This window comes from Myotis myotis, unplaced genomic scaffold (genome assembly GCF_014108235.1).
Source record: "Myotis myotis isolate mMyoMyo1 unplaced genomic scaffold, mMyoMyo1.p scaffold_m19_p_2, whole genome shotgun sequence".
In the NCBI taxonomy this organism is placed as follows: Eukaryota; Metazoa; Chordata; class Mammalia; order Chiroptera; family Vespertilionidae; genus Myotis; species Myotis myotis.
In genome coordinates this window covers 15,527,284-15,537,285 of record NW_023416324.1, presented here as the reverse complement: position 1 = coordinate 15,537,285, position 10,002 = coordinate 15,527,284, and the positions used below count along the sequence as shown (strand labels likewise).

The following is a 10,002-nucleotide window of genomic DNA, read 5'->3' as shown; positions in this document are numbered from 1 at the left end:
AATATATTTTTATTGATTTTGGAGAGGGAGAGGGAGATAGAAACATCAATGATGAGAATCACTGATCGGCTGCCTCCTGCATGCCCCCTACTGGGGACCAAGCCCACAGCCCGGGCATGTGCCCTTGACCAGAATCAAACATGGGATCCTTTACTTTAGTCCACAGGCTGATGCTCTATCCACTGAGCCAAACCAGCCAGGGCTGGAGGGTATTTCAAGAATCTTCAAGAAGTATGATAATGTCTTAAACTACAGCGTTAGTGACTGGACTGAGGATCGTTTTTTGAAGACTGCTAACAGACTGGCAGTGGAAATTAAAAGTATTTTTTTGGCCAAGTGATGGAGTTGCCATTTTCTGAGGAAACTATGGGAAAGGCAGATTTCTAGGGGAAGGTGGCATTTTAGTTAGGGTATGTTCAAACTAAACTTTCAGAGACAGCAAGAAAGGAGCTGAATGTTCTCATTTGGAATCAGGGGAGAGAGCCAGTCTGGAGAAATTAATGGTTAAGTTGGAGGCTGCTTCCAGATAAATGGTTGTCTTATTGTTAACAATTTCTAAGAAAAATAGAGATCATTCCCTTAAGCAACTATTTCCAAAAGTTTCTTTCTAGAGCAGATTTTCAACTGGTGTGCCATGGAACACTGGTGTGCCAAGAATTTTTTTTTAAAAATATATTTTATTGGTTTTCTACAGAGAGGAAGGGAGAGGGATAGAGAGCCAGAAACATCGATGAGAGAAACATCGATCAGCTACCTCCTGCACACTCCCTACTGGGGATGTGCCCGCAACCGAGGTACATGCCCTCGACCGGAATCAAACCTGGGACCTTTGAGTCCACAGGCTGACGCTCTATCCACTGAGCCAAACCGGTTAGGGAGGTGTGCCAAGAATTTTTAAAACACACAATACAGGGTACTGACTTCCTTTTCCCTTAGATTGTTAAATAAAAATGACAACAGCCAACAGAATAATCACTAGGTATGAATCAAAAGTTTACCTATTTTTTGCCCTGGCCAATATGGCTCAGTGGCAGAGCATTGGCCTGGGCACCAAAGGGTTGAGGGCTTCATTCCTGGTCAAGAGCACGTATCTGGGTTGCAGGTTCATTCCCAGCTCAGGTCCATGTGTGGAAGGCAACCAATTGATGTGTCCCTCTCACAATGATGTCTCTCTCTCTCCCCGTCTAAAAGTCAATGGAAAAAATATCCACAGGTAAGGATTAACACACAAAAGAAGTATACCTATTTTTGATCAGCATAAAATGTATGTTTTTTGGTGTGCTGCAGAATTTTAGTATTAGTTTGTGTCATGAGATGAGAAAGGTTGAAAATCGCTGTTCTAGAGTATCATCAATTTCTTTGGAGGACTCGTTTTTTCTTTTTAAAGTGCCCTGACTAGGAATCGAACCAGTGACCTCTTGGTTCCTGGGTCAATGCTCAAGCACTGAGCTACACCGGCCAGGCCACCAGTTTCTTTGGCTATTTAAACTCACTTTATTTCAAGAAGCTAACATGCTTTTAATGCCTAAAACTTCCTCTTGCAGGTGAAATCTCAGCTTTCTTAAATTTAAACTTACACCATGGAAAGTAAAGTAAAATATGATGCAGAAATGACAGGGTCCAGGATGCTACCTTTTAGAGAGCGCACAACAAGGGAGAATTTGCAAGATCAGGAACCACACCCCCAAAGGGTCAAACTTTTAAATAGTTTGAAAACAACAAAAAGCCTCACAAACGTCTTACCAAGATTTAATGTACATTTATTCTTAACACGTGGAACATATAGTATAAAGATTTCATACTGAATAAATGATATTCATTAAGCCAAAAAAGGAAAAAAGGAGGAATTTACATCAAGTTTTAGCTACATTGTTTGAAATACAAATATGCAGATTTTATCACTGAAAAAATCTCAATTGTGTTTCTTCATCAGGAACTTTGACTGAACCTAGAACTTTTTCACACCTCGATTAGAAAGAAAACAAAACAGAACAAAAACCCAGAAAAAAAATAAACTATAAGTTGATTGGCTGCTGAGACAGCAAGGACTTTTTACAGAGACCTGTACAGCATCGCGCCAGGAGGGGCGATGTCTGGCAAGAGATTAAATAGCTGTGTCTCGCTTTGTGCAGGTCACCAACTTGTTAACTCGTCATACTATAAAGGGGTAGCTGGGAGGGGGACCAAACTGTGGGGACCCAAGGGTATGTGCAATGTACAACGTCATATATATACACACGTGGCAGCACAGTGGCTGCAGCTAAAGGTTAAAACCAGTTCTAAGAGGTGATCTCAGGGTTATTCATACAATCAAGGAGGAGAGAAAGAGGTCAGGGTGTTGTAGGTTCACACATGATACTTTGGGGGAAAAGCCTTTTTTTTTTTTCTCCTCAACGTTTAACTAAAAACATTTTTAAAAACTACAGCTTGCTGCTGACCCAGCGGTTTTTTCTCTTTTTCCATGTGAGACATTATTATTACAGTATGTTTACAGTATCAGGTGTACAGTACAGTACATGAAAGGTTCTACACTCTACTGCACAGGCCTCTCCAGTGAACAGGGTCTGTCCACAACTTCGAACTTCTTGGCTTCTGCAAGATTGTGAATGTACAACAATAAACCACACACAGTTCAGCAGTCACCTTTTTTGTCCTTCAGAGGGTTTTTTTTGTATTTTTTTTCCTTTTTTTTTTTAACCATTAAAAACAGTTATGAAATGTGGCATCCCGTTGATGCAAGGACCGGGAAAGCCATTTTTATTTTATTTTTTTTCCCCAAACTCACTGTAAACAACAGTAACTTTGGTTAAAATAAAAAAGTCTTCTATGTAGGCAGAGCTTTGTCTTTTCAAATAGGGTAGGGTCCTGAGGGAGTGAGGACAAGGAACAGAAAGGTAGAAAGGTGAGGGGAACTGGGAAGAAAGAGAAATAGGAGACTTTTTTCCCAAGGGAGAAGCTGGACAGCACAGGGTAAACTGGATTCTGAGGTGGTTTTGCATAAATAAAGGGCAACAGTCAGTTTCTAAGTTCTCCACACACGCACACGCACACAGGGAGGGAGGTGTCCCACGGCTGTCATGACTGGCCAATCAAAAACAGTACATCACAAATGACTTGTGAAACCAATGAGTTCATCAATGGTGAGACCGAGATGTCCAACAGCCGTGACTCATACAGCGTGAACTCTGAGTGGTTCTCATCCACCTTGGCCAGGGCCAGCAGCGCACGGGCAGCCCGCCGCATCATGTCCACACTAGTTGGCTCAAAGGGGGGGTTCTGCATGTGGAGCAGGCTCGCCTGGCTCTGCTGGAACTGCGTGGCAGCAAGGCTGTCCTCCAGGAAGCCCAGGAGGTTGCCGATGCTGCCCTTCTGCACGGCGATGGCACGGGCTGCCAGGCTGTCTCCCTGCGCCAGGTTGGCCAGCAGTACCACGGCCATCTCCCGGCACACTGGGTTCTTTCGGTCACTGAGGAAGCGCACCATGGTGCTATACAACTTCTCCAGGCGGCTGAAGGGGGGCGTGGCCAGGATCAGGTCCACATTGTTGTCCTGGATGCTGAGTTTGCTGAGGGTTTCCAAGACCAGTCTCTGGGGAGAGAGGACGGCATTGGGGCCCAGGGTGGAGAAGGGGTCCTGGGCTTCAGCTGAGGGGCAGACTGCCCAGTGTAGGAGTCCATCCAGGACAGGCAGACAAATGCTCTCAGGGTACGGGGAGAGGTCCAACTGCCCCGAGATGTTGGCTAGTGTGACCAAGGTGTTTTCCCGGAGCATCTCCAAGCAGTCCCACCACCACTCCACTTTGTTGCAGCTCACCCCTTGGTCCTGCTCCTCCTCCTTCTCATAAGTTAGTGGTGCCTGCTTCCGTTCTGGATGCTTATGGTGTAGAAGGATCAGCTTGCCCAGGATCAGCAGCAGCCCTGGGTGTTTGGACATCTCAAAGTCGTTACCTGGCACAAATGACAGGCTTCGGATGGTATTGGAGACACAGACGCAGCGCTTGGCAAGGGAATCCTGCCAGTCCAGAAGGGTACACAGTGGGGTCTCATCTTTACTGTGGGGTTCGTCCTCTAGGATCTTGATGTTCCGGTGGCTCTGTGCTGGGCTGATGCCAAATGGAAACTTGCTGCTCTCCTTGGGAGCCTCTGCACTTTTAGCTCCCTCCTCAGTCAACGTGCTAGATCGGGTGGACAACATATCATCCATAGTGGCTGTGATCCGTTTTTCTGGAGGGCCATCAGGTGGGGGGCCCTTCTGTTCTGTTGTCCCTGATGTACCCTCTGCTGCTGTGACATGCTTCCGGGTGACTGGTAGGTAGGGCACATGAGGCCGGGTCGGCAGCAGCTCTGTCTTGCTCTCAAAGTGGGTCTGGATATGCTCAGTGGTGTCCCCCCCACCAATCCGCCAGTGCAGCAGGCCACTGTCAAACTCCTGCACACGCCCAAGCTTATCTGAGCAGTCCACCACAAACGGGTCATTCTTCTGCACGATCTTTACTGGAAGCTTGTCAAACTTACTAATAAGTTTCTCCTCACTATTCTCTGAGGCTGCCTTGTCTTTGTTTGAAAAGGCCATCTCCTCATCATTTTCAACTACTTCTTCTTCTTCTTTCTCTTCTAGTTTAGGACCTAGAAGGTCTTCCTCATCCTCCCCCTCCACAGGGGCTGGACTAGACACCTTGCTGCATCTCCCAGGGTCCAGTAGTGTTCTCTGCCCTGGGTCACCCACCTCATATTCCTTTAAAATGCCAAAGATCTCAATCAGGCAACGCCGGAAATATTCCACAAGGAGCTCTAGCAACCCTGGGAGCTAAAAGAGAAAGAGCAGGAAATAAATTAAGAGAGAAAAGTGGAGCCCAAATCTAGGCATGGTGGGATGACCTTCACAACATGAGCAGAGAGAGGGAATGCAGTACTACATAGATCATGCAACATAATGAGTAGGATGAGGCTTTGGTTCACCAAACATTGCTGCAAGCTGGTACTAGGGGGACCCAAATTCCAGCTTGGATCCTGTATCAGCAGGCCATTTATCTCTAGAAGAAAACACTAATTTCCACTCAGATCAATTTCTGGTCGAACGGTTTAACAGAATGGAAAAAATAAGGACTTTAGAATTAGAAAGATCTAGGTCTGAATTCTGGCTTTTCCAGGAACTAGCTCGGTGACTTAACTTTCTAAACTGTAGTTTTTCCATCTTTCCAGAAATTTCTAAACTTTACAGGATTGTTCTGAGGTCTAAATGGAATATATCAAATGCCTGGAATATGGAAATTGCTCAATCAATATTCTTTTACTTTCTCATGGGAGGCAAAATTATGCAAGACATAAAGTCAGGTTTTAGAATCAGAAAGACTCGGTTAACAGCAGTGTGAACCTAGGCAAAGATAAGACTTTGAGCCTATGTACTCATCTCTAAGTGGCGACATCTGCCTCAGAAGACTGTTGTATGACATGAAAGAAAATATGAAAAACCTGGCACAAAGTGGTGGCACAAGAAACAGTAACTATTATTTTTTTGGAACAGTAACTATTAATAACAATTCCCCCTTAGTCAGCTCCTTGATAGATGGGTTGGTTGGTAGGTACTAAGAATGATCAAAAGAAAGAGTTACTGGGAAAACTCAAGATTCATGTCCTGTTGAGAGAGGGCCTGGAGAATCACCTCTGCAAGAACATCATTTACCTTCACTGCTCCCTGGCCCCCAGCACTTCCCATTCTACACATTAGGAAAACGGGATCAACAAAGATCTCTTCTATTCAGAGTGGATGAAATTAAAAAAGGGAAAAGAAACTATTCTGCTCATTGATGAAGACCACAGCTTCTTCCTGGTAGTCTAGAAAACATGGGTGTCCTCGCTGACAACAGAATCTGCATTTCTTACCGATACCAAAGAGTTTCTCTCAAATTCTCTTTCAATCCTGATACCTCATACAAATTATTATTGTTCTCAGTATTCTGAGTCAATGGCCAGTGGCAACGTATTGGCATGGAAGATATCAGAGAGGGAGCAAGATAGAGGTGACCATATTGGCTGGGGATAGCTTAATTCCCTGTGTCACTTAGCATCATCGGCTTAAATAAGATCCTAGGGCCTAGGCTAGTGATGGCAAACTTTTTGAGCTTGGTTTGTCAGCATTTTGAAAAACACTTACTTAACTCTGGTGCCGTGTCACATATAGAAATCTTTTGATATTTGCAACTGTAGTAAAACAAAGATTTATATTTTTGATATTTATTTTATATATTTAAATGCCATTTAACAAAGAAAAATCAACCAAAAAAATGAGTTCGTGTGTCACCTCTGACACGCGTGTCATAGGTTCGCCATCACTGGCCTAGGCCCTCCCAGACCGCCAACCTTCCCCAGGCACCTGTACTCACCTGACTGAGGTTGAAGGTCATGATGCTGTTGTCATCATACAGCAGGATGTTAATGGTGTCTAATGCCCATGTGCTCTCTGCCAGCAGCCCAGACTTGAGAGACATCATTACCCGCCATGCCTCTGGAGTTCCTGAAACAAAACCACTATGTCATCCATCCACCAAGCCTAGGTTGGCTGGAGGTGGTCAATCCCAGTGCTGGCCCATCAGTCAGGCTACTATGAAGGTAGCAAATGTAGGCAGTTCCTATCTGAAAGATGACACACATCTGCTCCTCATGGCTTCTAGGCCCTCTTAGGACATCACTGCATAGCAATTCCTTCAAGTAAAAGCCCGAAGTCAGCTGATTTCTTCCTTACTCAAATTTCTTTGGTTCTGTTTTAGTCAATACAACCAGATTTAACCTCATCCAGAATATCAGGAGAGAGAGAGAGCAATGGATAACATGGAAAGGGGCAGATTACACAACCCAGAGAGGTTTCCTTACCGATGTCTTTCATGGTGAGTCGCCTCCTCTGCTTCAAAACAGGCTGTGTGGCTTCAACAGAGCCAGGTGGGAAGGTGATGTCCCGCCGAATCATGGGGGGCTGCACAGGGGCAGGTGCTATGTGAGAGGCAGGTACGGGGGGGCCTGCCTTTTGCATCTTCATCCCAGAGTGCAGGAATGGAGACTTGCTAGGAGAGGTGCGGTTCTCCATTGGCCGGGGCAGGGGAGCAGGGCTGGATACCTGAGGAATGTGATTCTGCATGCTTGGTGGGGGCTGGTAGTTGGAAGGAGGGGGCCTTGTCATGGCGGGCACGGGAGCAGAGGGACCATATGGAGGCTGGCGTGTGCCATGGGAAGGCCATGAGCCTTCATGGTTGGCCCTCTGATCTGTATGCAGCATTTCATCTGTTCGGTTCACACCATGATAGGCAGGGCCCTGTGGGGCAGAGCCCGTGCTCTGCCTGTTGGTGTAATTGTAGGTCATGTCATTACGCCCTTGCCACATGGTGCTTTGCTGAGCAACCTCAGCAGATGCCTGTATGGGGCCACCCATCATCTGTGGTGGTATGTTCTGCTGGGCACTGGAGCCAGGGGGTGCTGAGACACGGTCTCGGCCAAACTGGAATGGAAACTGGTTCTGGGGGCCACTTGCTGGCCGGCGCTCAGTAGCAGCGGTGGCAGTGGTAGGATATGCATTGCCATACTGGTTGTACACATCTTGCTGAGGGGAAGGCTGGGCAGCTTGTTGTTGGCTGGCGGGCTGGGGCTGGGCTGGCGGCAACTGCTGCTGCTGGGGCTGCCCCTGCCCAGTGCTGTATGGCACACTGTACATCTCCCCTTCGTGCCGCTTGGCAGTAGGGCCGTACGTGCTATCTATTGGCCGCTTGTAATTCTAAAACAGGAACAATCAGAGGGGAAGTTAATACTTTGCACTCAGGGACTCAAGAACCACAGCTGCCAAGATGGCTGGCGATACTAGACACTGGACTTGCTTCTGCTCCTCGAGAAGACACAGACTCCAAGAGAACAAAGGAATAATGTTTACAAATTATCTCTGAAAGCAAAAGTCATTTTCTATTCCCTTCCGGCTCTCCCTTACTGTAAGCAGAAAAACAAAGAAAAGTTCAAAAATCAAAATAAGGCCTGTTTCTAGCCCCATTGAAGAACTAGAAATTGGACTGGACTCCAAATAGAGAAGAGATTGTGGACTTGGCTCTTTAGGCAGAGCTGGCTATTTGGGTGGGAGAAGACCACCAAAGTATCTAGGGAGCTGCTTAGACTTTCCACCTCAGTTTTCTAACTGGCTCTCTGTGTGTCAGTCCACCCTCCTCACCTGCTGCTGCTGCTGATACATTGTGGTCTGCTGGCTGGGGAAGGGGCTGCCGGAAGGGGTGCCTTGCGTGGAGAACTGATTGCCATAGGAATCATGTCTGCAGGAGAGAGAAAAACAGGATCAGTGTAGGAAATGGCAAAGCCAGAGGCACAGGGGCACTGAGACCAGGCTTTACTCACCGTTGCTGCTGCTGCTGCTGCTGTTGGGGGTAGCGGCTAGGAGAATACATCCCCGAGTCTGGGTTGGAAGGCATGAGATTCGGCTGTGGGGCTCCAGTGCTCCCCATGTTTCCATCAGGTCCTATTCCAGGCTCCGTCCTAAACAAAAACAAAGAAGCATGTGGAGCCCACTATAGCCGTGGGGTTCTGGGGTGAGACAGGAGTGGGGGTCATGCTTACCTCACTCTGTCATAAGGACCTCCATAAGGATAGTGCTGTCGTGGTCCCATTGCCACATTTGCCAGCCCAGGGCCGGCAGCTCGGCTGTAGGGGTCCCCCATCCCGCCGTTGGGGCCCTGCCCTGAGGACATGAAGGGATCGCTCCCTGGAGCTGGGTGTAGAAAGGCAGGCAGTGAGCAAACTGGTAGGTGAGCAAGCCTAGCAGTCTACACTTTGCTTGCCCCAAAGACCTATGCCCTCTTCAGAGCTCAAGGTTGATCCTTTTGTTTCCCTGACAGGTTTAAAACAGAGATCTAAAGAGGCCTTATCCAGCAAAGAACACACACTTGTTAAGGGATAAGATGATGAGACCAGGGAGAGGAAGACAAGGAGGCGGGGATAAAGAGGGATAGTTAGGTTTAAAAATGCCTTATCTCAGAGGATGGCTCGACCAGAACCCTGAACTACTCTCAAGCTATCATCCCACTTCCCTGGCTCTGTCCTCAAAAGTACAAGGCCAACAGCAACTGGTCACCTTTCCTCATGCTGCCATAAGGATCCTTATTTGGCTCATAGGACATGCGACCCATCATGTCAGAGGTATTCATACTGGGCTGGTACCCAGGGTTTGGAGTCATGGAATTCCGTTTCTGGAATGTGGGGTCACTTCCATCAGGAAAAGCATCCTGGATCCCGACTGAATTGCTCCTGCTCCAGAATAAGAAAAGTCAATTAAATCCCAAATAAAGCAATTCTTCTGATAACACAGGACACATGAGAGTCACTGGCTGGACAGCAGAGTCACCAGGCTGCATAGGAGCTCATGGACTTCTGCCTAGGGTTCCCCAAACCACCTGCTCTGCTTGTAGCCTTACCTCATGCCTGGCAAGGGAGGGATCTGACTATGTGGTGTAGATGCTGGAGTTGGTGGCTTCAGGTCTCCCCCTTCTGCCATGGAACTGCTGGTTGACTGAGGTGTCTGTGGCCCCTGCATAGACCCTGATCCAGCTGTGAACAGAGATGAAGGGTGAGCAGGAAAGTGTTTCTCTCTCACAGAAATATACACCCAGGGATCTCTTCAGAAAACATTGTTATAAGGCTAAAGTTAGGGTCTTTAAAGCCTAAATCACCTTTCTCCACAGGGAATCTCAAGACCAGGTCAGGGAATTTGAGGGCTCTATCATGGTACTTGCTGTTTCACATTTGGAGAATAGGAGTGGTGTGATGAAGCCATCACCGTGCTGTTGACTCCTTGAGTCTCTGCCAGCTTCCCTACTCTACTTCCCTCCAAGGACCGGGTCGCACCATGTAATGCTGGCGGATAAGCTCCCAAAGCCCCTGGAATCGTGGGTAGGGGAGACCCAAACCAGCAGTGCACATTAGGAGCCTAGGAGCTCCTATTCTGAAGCATCTAGCAGTGTCA

The 10,002-nt window shown here is 47.3% G+C and overlaps 1 protein-coding gene across 4 annotated transcripts in view; it reads right to left on the bottom strand.

The window, feature by feature from the left end:
• Positions 1 to 1,733: 1,733 nt before the first annotated feature.
• ARID1A (AT-rich interaction domain 1A) overlaps positions 1,734 to 10,002 on the bottom strand; it is a 76,154-nt gene continuing 67,885 nt past the window's right edge. For 2 of the 4 annotated variants that reach the window (XM_036347145.1, XM_036347147.1), the window contains exons 12-19: positions 9,455 to 9,587; positions 9,115 to 9,290; positions 8,601 to 8,751; positions 8,382 to 8,519; positions 8,203 to 8,299; positions 6,870 to 7,761; positions 6,383 to 6,513; positions 3,076 to 4,806 (exon numbers count right to left, since the gene is read on the bottom strand). In XM_036347145.1, the coding sequence (XP_036203038.1) occupies positions 3,076 to 4,806; positions 6,383 to 6,513; positions 6,870 to 7,761; positions 8,203 to 8,299; positions 8,382 to 8,519; positions 8,601 to 8,751; positions 9,115 to 9,290; positions 9,455 to 9,587 (3,449 nt within the window). Of the gene's footprint in view, positions 4,807 to 6,382; positions 6,514 to 6,869; positions 7,762 to 8,202; positions 8,300 to 8,381; positions 8,520 to 8,600; positions 8,752 to 9,114; positions 9,291 to 9,454; positions 9,588 to 10,002 lie in introns of all 4 variants that reach the window. The other 2 variants (XM_036347143.1, XM_036347144.1) reach the window with 2 other exon arrangements.